The sequence below is a fragment of the Syngnathoides biaculeatus genome, chromosome 2 (assembly GCF_019802595.1).
Source record: "Syngnathoides biaculeatus isolate LvHL_M chromosome 2, ASM1980259v1, whole genome shotgun sequence".
Classification (NCBI taxonomy): Eukaryota; Metazoa; Chordata; class Actinopteri; order Syngnathiformes; family Syngnathidae; genus Syngnathoides; species Syngnathoides biaculeatus.
The window spans coordinates 27,138,144-27,157,685 of NC_084641.1; the positions used below are offsets into that span (position 1 = coordinate 27,138,144).

Below are 19,542 nucleotides of genomic sequence, written 5' to 3' on the forward strand. Positions count from 1 at the left end.
CGACAGCTGGAAAGCATTGGCCTCACAGTTCTGAGGAACCGGGTTCGATCCCAGCCCTGCTTGTGTGGAGTTTGCATGTTCTCTCCGTGTCCCTGCGTGGGTTTCCTCCGGGTGGGCACTCCGGATTCCTCCCGCATCCCAAAACAATGCAACATTAATTGACACTTTAAATTGCCCCTAGGTGTGATTGTGAGTGCGACCGTTGTTTGTCTCAATGTGCCCTGCGATTGGCTGGCGACCAGTTCGGGGTGTACAATGCCTCCTGCTCGTTGACAGCTGGGATAAGCTCCGGCACTCCCCATGACCCTTGTGAGGATAAGCGGCTAAGAAAATTGATGGATGGATGTATGGATGGTCTTATCTTGCCCTTTCCCATCCTATCGATAGAATCATAATAATAATAATAAAAGGGCCACAAGGTGAAGCAGCTGGTAGAGCGTTGGCCTCACAGTTCTGAGGACCCGGGTTCGATCCCGGCCCTGCCTCTGTGGAGTTTGCATGTTCTCCCCGTGCCTGTGTGGGTTTTCTCGGGGTACTCCTGTTTCCTCCCGCATCCTGAAAAACATTCAAAAGTAATTGGACACTCTAAATTGCCCCTAGGTGTGACTGTGAGTGCGGCTGTTCGTCTCGATGTGCCCTGCGATTGGCTGGGACCCAGTTCGGGGTGTAACGTTGACAGCCGGGATAGGCTCCAGCGCTCCCCGCGACCCTTGTGAGGATAAGCGGCTCTGAAAACGCATGGATGGATGATCTGAACAACTTGACCAAGGTTTGTTTTGCATTCCACAATTCTACCGGTTACATTTCAGCAGTGCAGTATTATCACACTAGGAGCTATCACAATTTTAATGTATGAAATCGTGATAAAATAATGATCACATTGTCTTTAAAACACACCCCGACATGATACAAGGAGCGCAATAAACACGAAAGCAAAGGCCAAAAGAGCTCCGAGCTACATTCACGTTTTCCATAACCGAGAGAAAGAGGAACAACGGGGGGGCTCTTTCAGTTTTCCCACTCCCTTCAAACTTAAGACGGCAACTCCCCAGACAAAGTCGGGCACTCCTAAAATAGAGGGACTCTGCTGAAGCAGAAGTTGTCGGGATGAAGCCTTCATCCAGCGAGTGATCCTTTTGATAAAACTCCGCAAAAACGTCTGGCCAATCCAGCTGTGCAGTAATCGGACTAATTAGCCGGCAGAGTCAAACGCGGCTCGGGTCTGCCGTGCATTCGGTGGGTGTTGGGCCCTCAACATACCATAATTTCTCCCCCGCCTCCCCCCGGCGATGAATAGGAGCTCATTGTTTGAAGACACACCCACTGAAGCTCAGACGAGAGAAGAAGAAAAAAAAAAAAAAAACAAGATATACTGTAAGTCCAAAAAAAAAAAAAAAAAAAACCCTAAAATTAAAAAAAAAAAAACATTTTCCATGCCAGGATGAATGGAAACGATAAAGCGGCACATTGTTGACAAGGAAGCACTTTTTCATTTTGATGGATTATCTTTCATGAGTCTCGCAATAAACGCTTCTGGTCGTGGAATCAAACGGAGCGGATAGAAAATGTCTTCACGCCTTTGTTCGATAGCCAGTTTTTTTTTTCATCTAAAAAAAACAAAAAACAAAATAAAAATAACAGGAAATAAATATATATTTTTTTTAATTCCCCCGTTTATGTGACCTATTACCCCGTGTAATTCTACTGGGAGGGGAACAAGTGAGATAATGTGGTTGCAAATGTGTGCGCACCCTCTCACGGGGATGTGGTTGTCCTCAGAATTTAAACTCGTGTTAAACAGAGCTCAACACACGAGTGCCGCCAATTTTGATTAATCCCCCAAAAGATTTCACTATTTTATTGATTTTTTTTTTTTTTTCTTGCCTAAGCATCTGAATTTTATTTCCTATTAGCCTGGATCGAACCCGGGTCCACAGAACTGTGAGGTCAAAGCTTGGCCAGTTGCCCCACCGTGCCACCACCAATTGAATATCAACATCTCTATTATAATCTTGTAAAATGGTTTTTTTTTTTTTTGGGGGGGGGGTGTAAATTAAAACAGGTAACAAGAGGAGAAAATCCCCTGGTGCGAAGTCATTGCTGAGAAAAAAAAAAGGCAACTCAAAATTATGGCCAATGATATAAAATTTTATCAGCCACGAATTATTTTGCCACGATGCAAGCAAAGCAATGGAAGACTCCGTTTATTATTATAATAAATGATAAATGGTTACTTTGCAGGTAGTTGTATCCCAAGTGTGAAATTGTTTGCTGATTTCCAAAAGATATCCAAAAGTAATCTGTTTAAAATTTTACCGACCGGTGAAATGAGCACGCGGTGGCTTCGCGCAGGCAGCGTTCATTTCTGAACGTGGAAGCGTGAGCTGAGCGTCTCCTTCTCTGGAAGGAATCTCAAAGTCTTCAGAAGTCTCCACCAAAACCACAGAAAGTCTCCTGATTTTTTGCTTGTCACTTCTTTTTTTTTTTTTTTTTTTTTTTGACAAATAGTTGCTCCGAGGGTCGGAAAAGTCACTAATTATAGCAACAAAGATACAAAGTTGGCAGGGGGGGGGGGCATCATCTCGTTGCATGCTCCAGAACCATCCTTGGCTGTCATGGTAACAAACCTAACACCATGAACCAGAGTGTGACAAATGGATGTTCGGTATAATAACTTTACAGTTTGTCTATTTCCACTGAACGAGCCCAAAAAACATCTGGGAGAATCTTTGAGATGGCTGGAATGCTTTGTGAAGAGCCGTCGCTTTTTTTTTTTTAGCACCGTGCGTGAGTGACAGTCAACATTGGATTTTTTTTTTTTGCAAAACACACAAAAAATGTTCTCAATTTTCTCTGACCACAGACTATTTTATGATATCCCTTCAAAGACTCACCCATTTATCCATCCATCCATTTTCTTAGCCGCTTATCCTCACAAGGGAGTGCTGGAGCCTATCCCAGCTGTCAACGGGCAGGAGGCAGGGTACGCCCTGAACTGGTCGCCAGCCAATCGCAGGGTACATAGAGACAAACGGTCGCACTCACAATCACACCTAGGGGGAAATTTCGAGTGTCCAATTATTGTTGCGTGTTTTTGGGATGTGGGAGGAAACCTGAGTGCCCGGAGAAAACCCACGCAGGCCCGGGGATAGCATGCAAACTCCACACAGGCGGGGCCGGGATCGAACCCGAGTCCTCAGGACTGTGAGGCCAACGCTTTATCAACTGCTCCACCGTGCTGCCCTCTTTTAAAATATTTTAGTTAATGTGTAGCGCTTTGAGCTGCATGTAATCCAATTAAGGTTGCATGTTTTTGGGGTACTTATTTTTTCCTTTTGAACTCAATTTCCTTCGTAACTAGAGACAAAATTTTTCAGAGGAGGCATTTTGTAACCGGAATTTTTCCTTACTAAAATGTTTGTAAGTAGAGGTACCACAGTACTATCCATCCATCCATCCATCCATCCATTTTCTTAGCCTCTTATCCTCACAAAGGTCGCAGGGAGTGGCAGAGCATATCGCAGCTGTCAACTGGCAGGAGGCGGGCTACACCCTGAACTGGTTGCCAGCCAATCGGAGGGCACGTACAGACAAACAGTCGTGCTCACAATCACACCTCCGGGAAATTTAGAGTGTCCGATTAATGTTTTTGGGATGTGGGAGGAAATAGGCATGCCCGGAGGAAACCCACGCAGGTACATTGAGAACATGGAAACGCCACACAGGCGGGGCCGGGATTTGAACCCGAGACCTCAGTCCTGTGAGGCCCAACGCTCTACAGCTGCGCAACCGTGCCGCCCTCACCCATTTGTGTTTTATAAAAATCGAAACAATACATTTTTAACAACTTTTGCCATTTCCCAGGAGCAGAGATAGCCATGTGTGCTATTACGGTACTATCCATCCATCCATTTTCTTAGCCGCTTATCCTCAAAAGGGTCGCGGGGAGTGTCGGAGCCTATCCAGCTGTCAACGGGCAGGAGGCGGGGTACGCCCTGAACTGGTCGCCAGCCAATCACAGGTAACATAGAGGAAGACAATAGTCGCACTTACAAATCACACCTATGGGCAATTTAAGAGTGTCTGATTAATGTTGCATGTTTTTGGAATGTGGGAGGAAACCGGAGTGCCCAAGCCACGCAGGCACAGGGAGAACATGCAAACGCCACACGGGAGGGGGGCCGGGATTTGAACCCTGGACCTCAGTACCGTGCCACCCTCACCCATTTGTGTTTTATGAAATCGAAATATGACATTTTTAACAACTTTTGACATATCCCGGGAGCAGAGTTAGCCATGTGTGCTATTACGGTACGAAAGACAATAAAAGAATAACACTGGCCTGACAGAAGCGACAAATCGATTACCACATTAAAAACATAACCGAACAAAGACATTTACTGAGCCTTTATTTTCATTTTTCGCTTTGTTCTCTCTTTTCTTTGTACTGCATTCAAAACCTTGAAGCTGCTTTAAAGCTCACAGTCCATAATTCCATCGTCTGCAAGCGCGATTGTGTTTCTTTCATGACACAATTTGAAATCCAAGTCACTGGATTTCATATTTTCATGCTCAATATGCTATTTTTAGCTGTTTTATCCCCACTTCCAACATCTTTGCCTTTTTGATGATTTGAGATGACTTTAGTGGGTTTATTTTTTTTTGTTTGTTAGTTTTTGGAGCAGAACTGTGGAATAGTAGTTGGCATATTCGCCGCATATTTCATCAAAATATGGGTGGAAATGATAGGGTAATATTGCCCAGGTCATTTCACTCGACAGTGATATGTTCTCTTTCCGTGAAACATAGCAAGTTGTCACTACGTGTTTTCGATGGCGAATGTCCGGGTGTAACGTCGGCCGATGACGTTTTGCAGGCTATACGGCGACCACTTGGATGCCGGATGAACTCTCCGCTCGTATGTATTTTTCCGCATAAAAATTGAAGTGAATAATGTTATCTGTATTTTCCATTACAATATCTATTTTAGAATGTTTATAGGCATGACGGTGGAGCTTTAAAGAAACAGTATTTTGTAACTCAGCTTTCGACACAAAGTTAACGTCAACGCGCAGTCATTGGTAGCCTGCTTATAAGTTGATTTCCACAAATTTAATTATTAAACATGTCAAGAGTAATCTTTTTTTTTTTTTTTTTTTTGCAAGGTTTGGGGGAGGGCCGGTTATTTTACGGGACAAAGGAAACTTTAACTAGTCGTCGAGATCCTAGTACACAATCTCGAATGCGCGTCACCGGTGGAGAAACCAAAAGGCTCCGAACACACAAGAGCATTCAGCAGCTTCGCCCTCCACCTCACAAGACTGGTGATTAATGACGCGAGGGAACAAAGCATCCTCACAAGGGGAACGAGTTGATGACAAGAAGATTAAAAAAAAAAAAAAGAAAGAAAGACACTCCAGGAATGGTCACATCATCATCTAAGGCAGTTAGCGTAGCACCAAACGCATTATTTCATCATGTGACATCAACAGTGAAAACATTCAAAGGAAGGATTCAAAACCCCCCCCCCCCAGCTGTGTTACAATATGGGAAGTCTTGTTTACACCAACAGATTATGGTCAAGCAGCCAACAAAAAAAAGTTGAGGGTTGGAAAATAATGTGCAAACTTGAGTTATGAGGGGATAGATCACCTCTGCTGCCACCTCGTGGCCACAAAAGCACTACATTTCAAATCAATTCTCGCTGTTTTACTCTGCGATGGAAACAATCGGTCCGCGTGCGTGTTGACGTTCATGTCAAGTCCATCCGGGGATTTCTCGAATGAAATTAGCCGAGTCACTCGCACGGGTGACGCGACCTCTGGCGTGTAATGCATTGAGCAAACTGCAGGCTCAGAAGTGAAAATTCCATTTTTGGCACATCGTATAGGACGGGAAACGGCAAGATAAGATCATCCATCCAACTTTGTGATTTCAGCAAGAAATCTGTTGTGTCTTGACAGCGTGTTGAAAAATGATTAATAGTGAGGCTAATCAGTCGGACTTCTAATAACGTTATACCACAGGTGTCAAACTCAAAGCCTGCGGGCCAGCTCTGGCCCGCCAGATGACCTTATGTGGCCCGCAAAGGCAAACCTAGCTTGCCGACTTCCAAGGTTCTTGTGAAAATCTGTACCAATATTTCAAATTGTCATTTATTCATCCACCCATCCATTTTCTTAGCCAGTTATCCTCACGAGGGTCGCGGGGAGTGCTGCACGCTATCCCAGCTGTCGACAGGCAGGAGGCGGGGTGCACCCTGAACTGGTTGCCAGCCAATCGCAGGGCACGTGGGGACAAACAGCCGCACTAACAATCACACCTATGGGCAATTTAGCGTGTCCAATCAACGTTGCATGTTTTCGGGAGCCGGGAGGAAACCGGAGTAAGTTTCTTTCGGCTTGTCCCGTTAGGGGTCGCCACCGCGCGTCATCTCAGAAGAACGCTCATATTTGTTTGGCACAGTTTTTTTTATGCCGGATGCCCTTCCTGGCGCAACCCCTCTCGGGGAGCGGAGGCCCCAGTGTGATACGAACTCACGAGTGCCCGGAGAGAAAACCCACGCAGGCACGGGGAGAACATGCAAACTCCACACAGGCGGGGCCGGGATCCAACCCGGGTCCTCAGAACTGCAAGGCCAACGCTTTACCATTTCTTGTCCAATTAAAGCTCTCGTTGAATTTTATTTTCCGATTTTTTTTTTTTTTACCGCTTGCATATCATCTTCCGGACCGAATGGCGATACGTTCGTCATCGTACGTCGTCGCACTCAGTCAGGAAGTTGTCGGAGCTTTTCTTCTGATTTCCCACGAGGAAGAAGAGTCCTTAGGGGAGCCGCACAATTTCAGTGTGTAAATTGGACAAGTGGGACTGCAATCGGGGGGGGGGGTTCCACGGGTACCCCTTCCCGCTGACTTTGGACCCTCGAAGTCCGTCCATAAAGACCAGCGAACAGTGCTACCTATTGGACACTGACAGTACAACAGGCTTATCTAAAAAAAAGTGTCTTGACATTGATGAGACTTCTTATTTGTTTTCTCGTGGTTTTATGCAAACTATATGAGGTCATCGACGCCCAATGTCGACGCGGGGGTGGTTAAATTTGTCCCCCACGCCAACGGCACACGCTCAACTGAGTGCGTATTCCAAAATCGCTTTCTCACAAGCCCTTATTTTAAAAACACACGTCCGAGCCGCCTCCGCGCCGTACTCACACTCGGTCAAATGGGCAGGGTCTGTACACTTGCACTCCGACGGCCTCCATGTTTGTTTTGTTTATTCCTGAAGGTGCACCGCCCGCCCTTGGAGCCCAGTGAAAGTCACGCCGCTCGGTTGCGGCGCTCAAAGTGTGTCAGAGAGGGTTGGGTGGGGGGGGGGGGGGTGTCTCCTGGGCCCTGTCCGGGCTCTCCAATCGCCTGGCAGAGTCCTCGGCCGAGGACCAGCCCCTGCCTCGCCACGGCCGAGCTGCAGGGGAAGAGCGCGCACCCGACACTCCGACCGCTAACGCACAAACTCACACAGATAGCGTTTCACTTGTTGATTTAAGTCGAGCTCCGGCTGCGTTTAGGGAGTGCCGAGCCTTGAAATCCATCGTCAGAAAGTGTTTCGGAAAGTCTCTCTTGAGTCTCTTTCGTGTGAACCCAACTTGGATAAACTACAAGAGAATCTGAATGAGAAAACACTACTTTGATTTAAAAAGGGGGGGGGGGGGGAAGCCACAATGTATTGGGATTGATTCACCTCCCAACTACGAGTTGAAATCAGGATGAGTGTTGGTTGTTTATACTTTTTTTCTTACTAAGAAACAAACTTTAAGCAACAGCAATCTTAGATGCACATGTAAAAACTGCTCTGTTAGTGCTTTGGCAGTGTCTCCAGACGGCTAAAGTTCAATTGAGGTGTTGTGCCACTGTCTAAATCAGATAAATAACGGGATGAGCCAACTAAATCACAACAAAACTGAGACAGTTGTTTTTGGCAATTGAAAAAAGAGAATTGCTGTTGGGAAACACCCGGAAAGACCACGTCCGAAACTTTGGCGTTCTGATTGATTCTGACCTGACTTTTAACAATCATATCAAATCCATCATAAAAACTGCCTTCTACCATCTAGAGTGAAGTCTTGTATGTGTCAAGCAGACCAGGAAAACCTCGTACATGCTTTTATCTCAAGTAGACTTGACTAGTGTAATGGTCTTCTGACTGGACTCCCCCCCCCCCCCCCCCAAAAAAAAAAAGAGTATTAACCCATTCATGTGCAGGGTGGCAATTTTTTGCCTTATTGAGAAAAAAAAACGTTTCCTAACAGGCCACAATGAAGGAAATAACACTTCTTTTTCGTTTATGGTTAAGTTAGCCGCCTGTGCCTTCACCTGGTCACATGACACAGTAGTAAAAAGTAAATGCGAAAGACTTCCCTGAAGTAGAATATCCAGACACTAGAAATCCACATGCTTGCCGCTTACAAAATGATCGGAACAGACTTTCAAAAAATCCCCATTTGCCTTGTGTACTCCAGCTTCGTTCGGATCTGCGCATCGTTTTATTTGCAAGTCGCTTTTGTTGCCGTTTTTTTTTTTTTTTTCGATAACTCCATCGTATCTTCTCCTTCATGGAATCTAATCTTTGCCACACGGAAAAAAATCTCTTCCCAAAGTTTCCGGAGACGCAACAACAATCTGGCATGACGACGATGGACAGTTGACGGCTTGTCTGCAACGACGGCGGTCAAGTACCCGGATGAACGAGCGCGGCGTCACGTGCGACCCAGCCATAGGTCCTGTCATACGTACTGTACCTTGACAACGTGATGTCAATCCTCTGTCATTTCATGTTTTTTTGAGAAGATTTTTTAATCAGCAATTACGAATTTTCATGGGCGCCGCCATTTTGGCGCGTCACATGACCTACGTGCGCGGATGTGACGAGTTACGTGCCGTTCCAAACGCTCGATTACACGGGACGCCTTTACGCCCAGCGCTGATTTCTTGGATTAATCCTCATCTGATGATGAAATAGCGGTATCGGTTGATCGGGAAGACAGAGGAATAACTCAATAATTAACTAAATCATGTAGAATTTTTGAATGGTTCTTGATGCAGAGTCTGACGCGCGAGCCCGATCAACCGATACCGCTACTTCTTCATCAGATGAGGATAAATCCGAGAAATCAGCACTGGCCACAATCGTTTCCCAACGTAAGCGAGCCTTTGTTGCCGCGCCTATTATGTCACACCTGCGCACGTAGGTCACGTGACTCCCCAAAACGGCGGCACCCATGAAAATTCGCAATTGCCGATTCAAAATCTTCTCCAAAAAACATTAAATGAGAGAGGATTGACATCACATTATCAAGGTACAGTACATATGACATGACGTGTTGGATACATTGTGAATCCGAACCACCGGAATTTCCCTTTAAGAGACAATTTCAGCACTTCTACTTCACAGATTTATCGCAACAGCCCAAATGAAGTAATGAAGGCTTAATAACGGGCAATAAAGAACTGAATACCTTGGCCTGTTTTTAAATATTCTATCTTTGCAGAATAAGATTTTCCGCAGCGTCGTCAGCCAAAACCAAATGATGGAGCGGCCTGCGCTTAAAGGAGGACTTTGTCGAAAAAAAATGGGAAAAGGAGCACACGTGAAAAGTCTGTCGATGAGGGTTCAGTGTTTAAGTGTCTTTTAATCCCCAAATTATTCACAGATTTCACCGAGAAACATCTCGAAATCGGAAATGTATTATCGAAATTCCTCTCGCGCTCGGACATTCCAGTGAGCCCGGCTGGAAAAGTGACGTCTGCGGCGCTTCCTGTTCTGACCCCCACCCCGTTGCTCGTGGATACGTTTCACCGAACAGAGAACGTCCGCTATCTGGCATTTTGTGGCCGATTTTTGTGAAAAATAATTACAAAGAAACAAAACACTACTAAAATAATGTCCAGTGAAACTACGCACGGGCGGAACTCGACGTGTCGGAGCGGGGGGGGGGTCGTGGCGCTGACGAAGGAGCGCAACAATCACGTAACGCGGACCTCGGGGATGTTCCAGACAGCCTCGTTTCGAAAGACTGACGTTGGTGTTCTCTTTGTGGCCGAATGCCAACTGTGGCGGAATGCCAGTGTTGTCGTCAGTTTGAAACCCCCCCCAAAAAATGGAGCGCATCGGAATCAACTTGGATCACGATCGACATGTCTGCAGAACTTCCTCGGGTAAGATAGCGAGTTGTATGTTTGGACGAAGACGTGTTACATATCAATCTACTTATGATCCATGACAGTTTGACGAAAGGACCGCTTGCGCGTCCAACGGAAAATCGGTGAGTACACATTTTTAACGGTATTATAATGCTATATGAATACTATGGGCTATGTCCAAAGTTTATCAAAAATGCAATCTTATTTTAAGTACGGTGTAGGACTAGATTACCTAATGGTTTATTTATATCTGGAACATAAAATGCAAAAAAAAAAAAAAAAAACACGTGTTTATATAGCCATCCATCCATTTTCTTAGCTGCTTATCCGCACGAGGGTCGCTAGAGTGCTGGAGCCTGTCCCAGCTGTCAACGGGCAGGAGGCAGGTGCGTTCAAATTCCACACAAGGAGGTCCGGTATTGAACCCGGGTCCTCATAACTGTGAGGCCAACGCCTTACAGCTGTGTCACCTTATAAAGTATGTTGTTGCTTATACAGTACCGGCACGAGCGGCTAATAACCAGCAATGGTTAGATGCGTGCTGATGAACGAGCCTCAACTGTGACAGCCACAGGTTGACCCCACGGGAGGTTAAAGAAGGACAAATTTGGGTGCGTTTTCTCAGTTTTGTTGCACTTTGGTGCAGAACACGTCGGCCTAGCTCGAACCAATGGTCAGTAATGCTAAGCACCGGTGACATCACGGGCCGGGGTTTAAGGACTTTTTTTTTCTGGTCTGGCTGTGAACGCTGGCACATATCCAGATAATGCGTTGATTTAAAAAAAAAAAATCTTAATTTTCAAAATTTTTTCCAATTAATAATAACATTACTTCAGATTTGAGGGTTTATTGTACATATGAATTTTGGACAAAGTCCTCCTTTAAATAGCACACTTCAGGTGTCCTTGTTTGCAGAAGTGGGTCGTGACGCATTACATTTACTCCGTTACATTTATCAATCCATCCATTTTCTTAGCCGCTTATCCTCACAAGGGTCACGAGGGAGTGCCGGAGCCTATCCCAGCTGTCAACGGGCAGGAGGCGGGGTACGCCCTGAAACTGGTCGCCAGCCAATCGCAGGGCGCATGGAGACAAACAGTCGCACTCACAATCACACCTAGGGGCAATTTAGAGTGTCCAATTAATGTTGAATGTTTTTGGGATGTGGGAGGAAACCGGAGTGCTGGGAGGACATGCAAACTCCAAACAGCCTCCTAACCCTACTTTTGTGTGTCAATAAATGCTATTTTTATATTTTCGTTTTCCACTTCCGATCAAAGCGAGTCTGGTGGAGAAAGCGGATAATGTTTCTGTAAGTCCCGAAGCAAGCGAGTCTTGTTGTTTGATATTTTGGCTTAAAATAGAAACGGCGACACGTGTCTGCCGACTCCCATTAAACATGTTTGAATGGAATGTGGCGGTTCTGAAAACAGCCACGAGCCAGTTATGAGACAGAGTGAGGGCAGCATCCCTCTGCGACCGGATTTCTTTTTCACATTTTCCATTTCAATATGAAAAATAGCAGTTTTTGCGACGGGGCCGTGGCTCAGAAGGCAGCCAGTTAAATAGCAAGTCCAAGTCCACAACCTTGTATTTGAAAAGGAGTGTGCATACTTGCCTGGGGAGCCAACAATATTGTTCAATAATGTATAATAATAATAATAATTCATGATAATAATTATGTTTATATTTGTTTTTTAAATTTATGTTTATTTTATAATATCATTATTATAATATTGTCCAAAATATAATGTTGCCTGAATTTGTCATTTTACAAAGATTTTATTTCATAATTATGCTTTAAGTTCAATAATATTGTTCATCAAAATCCAAATTCATGTTCCTTTTAGTTGTTTTTATTTTTAATTATTATACTCTGACGGGCGGAAAGGTGGTGCAGCTGGTAAAGCGTTGGCTGGCAATCAGTTCAGGGTGTAAGTTGACAGCTGGGATAGGCTCGAGCACTCCCGAGACCCTCGTGAGGATAAGCGGATAAGAAAATGGACGGATGGATTATACTCTGACGTGTCGTACAACCGGTTAGCACCTCCGCCTCACAGTTCTGAGGACCGGGGTTGAAATCCGGCCCCGCTTGCATGGAGTTTGCATGTTTTCCCCGTGCCTGGGGGGCTTTTCTCCGGGCACTCCGGTCTCTTCCCACATCCCTAAAACACGCATGGTTAATTGAACACTCTAAATTGCCCGTAGGTGTGAATGTGAGCGCGAATTATCATTTGTTTATATGTGCCCTGCGATTGGCTGGAGACCAGTTCAGGCCGCCGCCCTTACCGAAGATAGCCGGGATAGGCCCCGGCGTTCCTGTGACCCTTGTGAGGATAAGCAGCTCAAAAAATCGACGGACGGATATATACATATTGATGTCATCAGTGTGCAGGTCATGCGATTGCCATTTATACAGTTTAATGTGATCATAGCAGTTGAACTCGGGCTTCATAACATCAATGATGTAATTTTAAACGATGCTGCACCGTAAATGGTAAACTCAATCCATATTTAACATTCGCTATATTGCCTGCGCATGGATTTCAGTGGTTACTGCAGCAGAGGGCACTGTTCGTCTATTAACTCTTGCAGCTCAAACGTCACTCGCATTCAAAGAAACTTCATAAAGACGACGCAGTGGCGCAGTATTGACAAGGAAGACACTGTGGAGGGAAGTACTGGATCTTTTTTTTTTTCCTCTCTCCTCTCTCCTCAGGTCAGACCATCACAAGAGACCCCAAAACCACTAAGACGGGACCCGGGTCGCGACGACCCTCCGTGACATACAACAGAACGACAAAGTGTTGGCAGGCCCTTTTGCCGGCCTTGCACTTATTTGTACGTGTTTTGCAAATCCACAAATGCATCCAACGACTTACATGTTTTGTAAATCCATCCATCCATTTTCCTTGCCGCTTATCCTCACGAGGGTCGCAGGGAGTGCTGGGCCCTACCCAAGCTGTCAACGGGCAGGAGGCAGGGCACATCGAGACAAAACAGCTCACAACTCACAATCACACCTTGGGACAATTTAGAGTGTCCAATCAACGTTGCATGTTTTTGGGATGTGCAAGTGTGAGTAAGTTTCTTTCGGCTTGTCCTGTGAGGGGTCGCCACAGCGCGTCATCTCAGATGAACGCTCATATTTGTTTGGCACGGTTTTTTATGCCGGATGCCCTTCCTGGCGGGGCCGGGATCAAACCGGGGTCCTCAGAACTGTGAGGCCAGCGCGTTACCACTTGATCCACCGTTCCGCCGTGTTGAATAAATCCATAAATATATTTGCGATTCACACTTTTGTAAAAATCCACAAATACTTTGCAAGTATTTATGAAATGCACAGATATAGCCGCGATTTATGTGTTGTTGTTTTGTTTTTTTGCGTGTGCATTTATCATGACTTTTCATCTGTAATTAATCAATTTCGCCCGCGTGTTGCGGATCGGCGGGCAGATGCATTCACGCGCGAATCGCGGATATGTTGAAAACTACATGTGCAAATGATTTTGAGACATATGTCTCCCCCTTTTATTTGGCACGCTGTTCCCCACAGACGATGAGAAGCGTTAGTGTGAAATAAAATATGAACGACGCGCACGTTTTCATGGCTTTGCTCAGACTCAAGAGAGCAGCCTTTGCAAAGAGCTGTAGGGAGAAGCTGCGTGTTTACCAAAGGACTGGACAGCGTTATCATGGCAAACTGAAGGAGTCTGTAAAACTGTGCAAATAGAATTATTGATCACCTTCGGAGTCAATGATCAATAAAGGATAAACTGTTGCGATGCCTTTTTGGCTATTTGGCAGCCTTCAACACGCCGCGTCCCAATCCGGTCACGTCGTCCCGCCGAGCGCGCCGTAGTTTCCGCGGGTTGCTTGACGCTTCCTGCCGTCCCTCGCCACGCTTTTTACTCGAGGAGGCGCTTCCGAGCGCTGACACGCTTCGGGCCGCATGAGTCACTCCTTGCGGCTTTGTGACTGCGAGAATGAGGATGTAACGCATCAGCAAAGAAAATGGATCGTTATCCGTGTACGCCCTTCTGCCCTTTTGAAAGGACAACGGCTTTGTTTGTTAGAACAGTTTGTGGTCGTTTTCCAAGTGCTTTCAAAGGCCACCCATCCATCTATCTCCTTAGCCGCTTATCCTCACAAGGGTCGCGGGGAGTGCTGGAGCGTATCCCAGCTGTCCACGGGCAGGAGGCGGGGTACACCCTGAACTGGTCGCCGGCCATTGGCAGGGCACATCGAGACAAACAGCCGCACTCGCCATCGCACCTAGGGACAATTTAGAGTGTCCAATTAATGTTGCATGTTTTCGGGATGCGGCAGGAAAACGGAGTTCCCGGAAAAAAACCCACCCAGGCATGGGGAGAACATGCAAACTCCACACAGGGAGGGACGGGATTGAACCCGGGTCCTCAGAACTGTGAGGCCAAGGCTTTTACCAGCTGATCCAACGTGCCGCCCCATACCATCCATCCATCCATTTTCTTTGCCGCTTATCCTCACAAGGGTCGCAGGGAGTGCCGGAGCCTATCCCAGATGTCATCAGGCAGGAGGCAGGGTACACCCTGAACTGGTCGCCAGCCAATCGCAGGGCACATCGAGACGAACCGCCGCACTCACAATCACACCTAGGGGCAATTTTCTGTAGAGTGTCCAATTAAGGTTGCATGCTTATTGGGCGCTTATTTTTTCCTTTTGTACTCAGTTTCCTTCATAACTAGAGACAATATTTTTCAGAGGAGGCGTTTTGTAACCTGAATTTCTCGTTACTAAAATGTTTGTAAGTAGAGGTACCACTGCACTATAGAGCTCACGTAGAGACAAATCACATCTATGGGCAATTTTAGAGTGTCCAATTAATGTTGCATGTTTTTGGGATGTGAGAGGAAAGTGGAGTAAACCCACGCAGGCACGGAAAGAACATGCAAACTTCACACAGGGAGGGCCGGGATTGAACGCGGGTCCTCCGAACTGCGAGGCCAACGCTTTCCAGCTGCTCCGCCGGCCTTGATGTAATTGTATTTAAATATCTATCGAAATAGACACCGAAGATATATTCCAAAATGACATCATTTTAGGTGTTTAAATTTGAGATGGGGAGAGTGACCCCTTTGGCGGTGTCATCCATCCAATTTCCAAGCCGCTTATCCTCAGAAGGCAAGCGGGAGTGCCGGAATCCCATCCGGGCGGACTACACCCTGAACTGGTCCCTTTTGTGGCACAGGTCCGGTCCTCAAAACGCTGCATCTTACAGACCTCAACAGCCATCGAGAGGTCATCTTGGTGCACCGTCAGGTCCATGTTCTTTGATCCCTCCTGAGTTTTCTGGACTTCTGAGGGACAAGCTAGCTTTTCTATCACGTGGTGGTCGGAGATACGGAAGCAACAACCGGGAAAACTCGATCCATCGCTTCTCTTCACCCCTCAAACTGTAGACTTCCTCTCAAGCTCCGCCCACTCATTGTATTTGATATTGCACTCCATCGCCGAGTCAGATTTACACCAAAGCGGGCCTCAATTATTGTTTCTTTCCAAATTAGCTGTTCCAAAAAAAAAAAAAATAGTCAAGCACATTAATAATAAAATCAGATTAAAACGTCAGATTGCAGCTATTTTATTGCATTCCTAAATACATAAATTCCTTTTAGTTGTTGAATGTTCCACTTGATGGATTTCTGACTTACTGGATGAGGCACATGGAAAATCGGGCGATAAAACGGTTTCGGATGAAAAGTCCGCGCCAAGCGGTCTGTAAAAATGAAATCTTTAAAGCGCTTGATGCTCTGATTTACTCAATCTGTTTACGATTGCGTTTTTGGACGTTTGGGTCATGGGTGTGCTGGAGCCCAACCCGGCCAATTCTGGGCGAGGGTGGACCCTGGACTGCTCGCTAGCCATTCGCAGAGCACTTATGCGCAAACATTTCGGCACTCACATATGTATTAAACTTCATTGTTTAGGACTGCAGGAGGAAGTCAGAATATCGAGAGCACAGGTCTCAAACTCAAGGTCCGGGGGCCAGATCTGGCCCGCCACATGATTTTATGTGGCCCGCGAAGCCAAATCTAGAGCGTCAATTTCCACGATTCTTGTAAAAATCTGCACCAAAATTTGTCATACATCATAAATGATAAAGTTGAGATGTTACAGGCATTTTTGTGTTAATCAAACGTGAACAGTTGAAAAACACATTAGCCTCGATTTCTGATTCCAAAACTAGTTTAAATAAATTGATGATGGAAATATGATGAGATGACTAAATATTTTTGTTCCACAGGCATAACGCCCTCTGAGAGAAACTGGAACAACAAAGGTTCCCCGCGAGAAAAATGAGTTTGACACCCCTGACCTAGAGGAACCAACACAAGCGGAGAGAACATGCAAACTTTAAACCTTAGAACTCTGTGAACCACTGTGCTGCTCTTGTTCAGTCATGTACATATAAATACTTAACACTCCGAAAGTAGAAGCCACTTGAGTTGTAATGCCCAGCACTACCGTCATTTCCGGACTATAGAGCGCACCTGATTATAAGCCACACCCAGTCCCTTTTTAAAGGAAACTGCATTTTGTACATACACAAGCGGCACCTGATTAAGAGACGCATGTGCCCACATTGAATCAAGATATTTACTAAGAAGACAGTACACAGAGAGTTTTCAAAGTTCTGATAATATATCTAAGCTTTTTTTTTTTTTTTTTTTTTCAAAATAGTGCTTGTGACGTGGCAGTAACACAGCAGCAACACGCTTGCACAGCGCGAATAGGGCCGGTTAAAAACAAAAACATACCGGTAAAAATCACTGAGAGGCGGCAGTAACACAGCAGCAACACGCTAGCACAGCGCTAACTGGGCCAGTCAAGAAAAAAAACAACATACCGATAAAAATCACTGAGACGCGGCAGTAACACAGCAGCAACACGCAAGCACGGCGCTATTGCTAGTACAACGCTAACAGGGCCAGTTAAGAAAAAAAAAACATACCGGTAAAAGTCACGTCCTCGGCACATATAGTCCACCGGTCTCAGTTTTATCTTTTCCACTTGAGTGCCTCTTTGCGGCCGTTGCAAAAAAATGCATAAATTCGCCGCATCACAGCCGCAGAGTTGAAAGCGTGTGAAAAAAGTCGCATCTTATAGTCCGGAAATTACGGCATAAGTGCTCATAATGGGATCATTTCAGAAAAACAAAATATAAGGGGTGTAAATGGTTCTATAATTCTTGATCATTGGGGCATTTTGATCAGAGTTTTAAAAACTAAATGACGCGCCAACCACTGTAGCAAAGGCAGAAGTCAGCCTCTTCCACACCAGCTATGAAATCATCATTCTGCTTTTGAATTGAATTCATTCTTTTTTTCCGGAAATACATTTTGAGAAGAAATGGTCTTGTAGATGTGGAAAAGGACAAAACCTCTCCCTTAGCGAGACTGTTTAATACATTTCAATATTTTTATGAATAGATTCACGCTGGAACGTGTATGTACAGCGTGGGAAAATTCATCCATCTCATTTTCCATACGGCTTATCCTGCCTAGCCCAGCTGACTTTGGGCGAACACACCCTGAACTGGTCGCCGGTTAGTCGCAGAGCACATGCAGACACGGACAACCACTCGCACCGACCTTGAGTGGGAACCGCACCCGCGGTGCCTGCACCGAAGTCAGGGAAACGCAGCACGACACCATTAGCGACACATTCGGGGCTAAATTTAAACGCGTTATTTACACGACGTAGACGAGGTGCTTCGGTCTGTCACGTCTATATTAAGGACAAACGCCGGTGCTTGGTGCAGAGGAGCAGGAGCATTCACTCAAACTAATAGAGACACACTTGATAAGATACAGTGAAGAAAATAAGTATTTGAACACCCTGCCAGTTTCCAAATTCTCCCACTTAGAAATCATGGAGGGGTCTGAAATTGTCATCGTAGGTGCGTGTCCACTGTGAGAGAGAGAATCTAAAAAGAAAAATCCAGAAATCACAATGTATTATTTTTTAACGATTTATCTGTGTGATACAGCTGCAAATAAGTATTTGAACACTTGAGAAAGCCAATGTTAATACAGTAGCCTTTGTTTGCAATTACAGAGGTCAAACGTTTCCTGCAGTTGTTCACCAGGTTTGCACACACTGCAGGAGGGATTTTGGACCACTCCTCCACACAGATTTTCTCTAGATCAGACCGGTTTCTGGGCTGTCGCTGAGAAACACGGAGTTTCAGCTCCCTCAAAAGATTTTCTATTGGGTTTAGGTCTGGAGACTGGCTAGGCCACACCAGAACCTTGATATGCTTCTTATGGAGCCACTCCTTGGTTTTCCTGGCTGTGTGGTTCGGGTCATTGTCATGTTGAAAGACCCAACCACGAAAATGAAAATGATGGTACCACCCCCATGCTTCACAGTAGGGGGATGGTGTTCTTGGGATGGAACTCATCGTTGGTCTTCCTCCAAACACGGATGGTGGAATTATGACCAAAAAGTCCCATTTTGGTCTCATCTGACCACAAAACCTTCTCCCATGACTCCTTTGTATCATCCAAATGATCATTGGCAAACTTAAGACGGCCTTGACATGTGCCGATTTAAGCAGGGTAACCTTCCGTGCCATGCATGATTTCAAACCATGATGTCTTCGTGTATTACCAAAAGTCACCTTGGAAACGGTGGTCCCAGCTCTTTTCAGGTCATTGACCAAGTCCTGTCGTGCAGTCCTGGGCTGATTCCTGACCTTACCCTACGAGGTGATATCTTGCACGGGGCTCCACTCCGATTGAGATTGACTGTCATGTTTAGCTTCTTCCATTTTCTTACGATTGCTCCAACAGTGGAACTTTTTTCACCAAACTGCCTGCCAATTTTTCCGTAGCCCTTTCCAGTGGTGTGTAGTTGTACAATTTTGTCTCTGGTGTCTTTGGACAGCTCTTTGGTCTTTGCCATGTTACAAGTTTGAGCCTTACCGATTGTACGGGGTGGACAGGTGCCTTTATGCAGCTAACGACATCACACTGGCGCATCTGATTCAGGATCATACATGGAGTGGAGGTGGACTTTTAAAGGCGGACTAACAGGTCTTTGAGGGTCACAATTCTAGCTGATAGACAGGTGTTCAAATACTTTTTTGGTGGTGTAGCACACGAATAAAGCCAAAAAAATGAGTGGCTCCGTAAGAAGCATATCAAGGTTCTGGCATGGCCTAGGCAGTCTCCAGACCTAAACCCAATAGAAAATCTTTGGAGGGAGCTGAAACTCCCGTGTTTCTCAGCGACAGCCCAGAAACCGGTCTGATCTAGAGAAAATCTGTGTGGAGGAGTGGGCCAAAATCCCTCCTGCAGTG

At 45.7% G+C, this 19,542-nt stretch overlaps 1 protein-coding gene across 4 annotated transcripts in view; it reads right to left on the reverse strand.

Moving 5' to 3' along the window:
* The window catches only part of mitfb (melanocyte inducing transcription factor b), a 58,567-nt gene that overhangs the window by 34,675 nt on the left and 4,350 nt on the right, over window positions 1-19,542 (reverse strand). The window contains exon 1 of one of the 4 annotated variants that reach the window (XM_061844324.1): window positions 7,215-7,295. The exons of the other annotated variants lie outside the window; for them this stretch is intronic. Coding sequence (XP_061700308.1) covers window positions 7,215-7,264 — 50 coding nt within the window. The 5' untranslated portion in view covers window positions 7,265-7,295. Of the gene's footprint in view, window positions 1-7,214; window positions 7,296-19,542 lie in introns of those variants that run through there. 4 annotated transcript variants of the gene reach the window in all.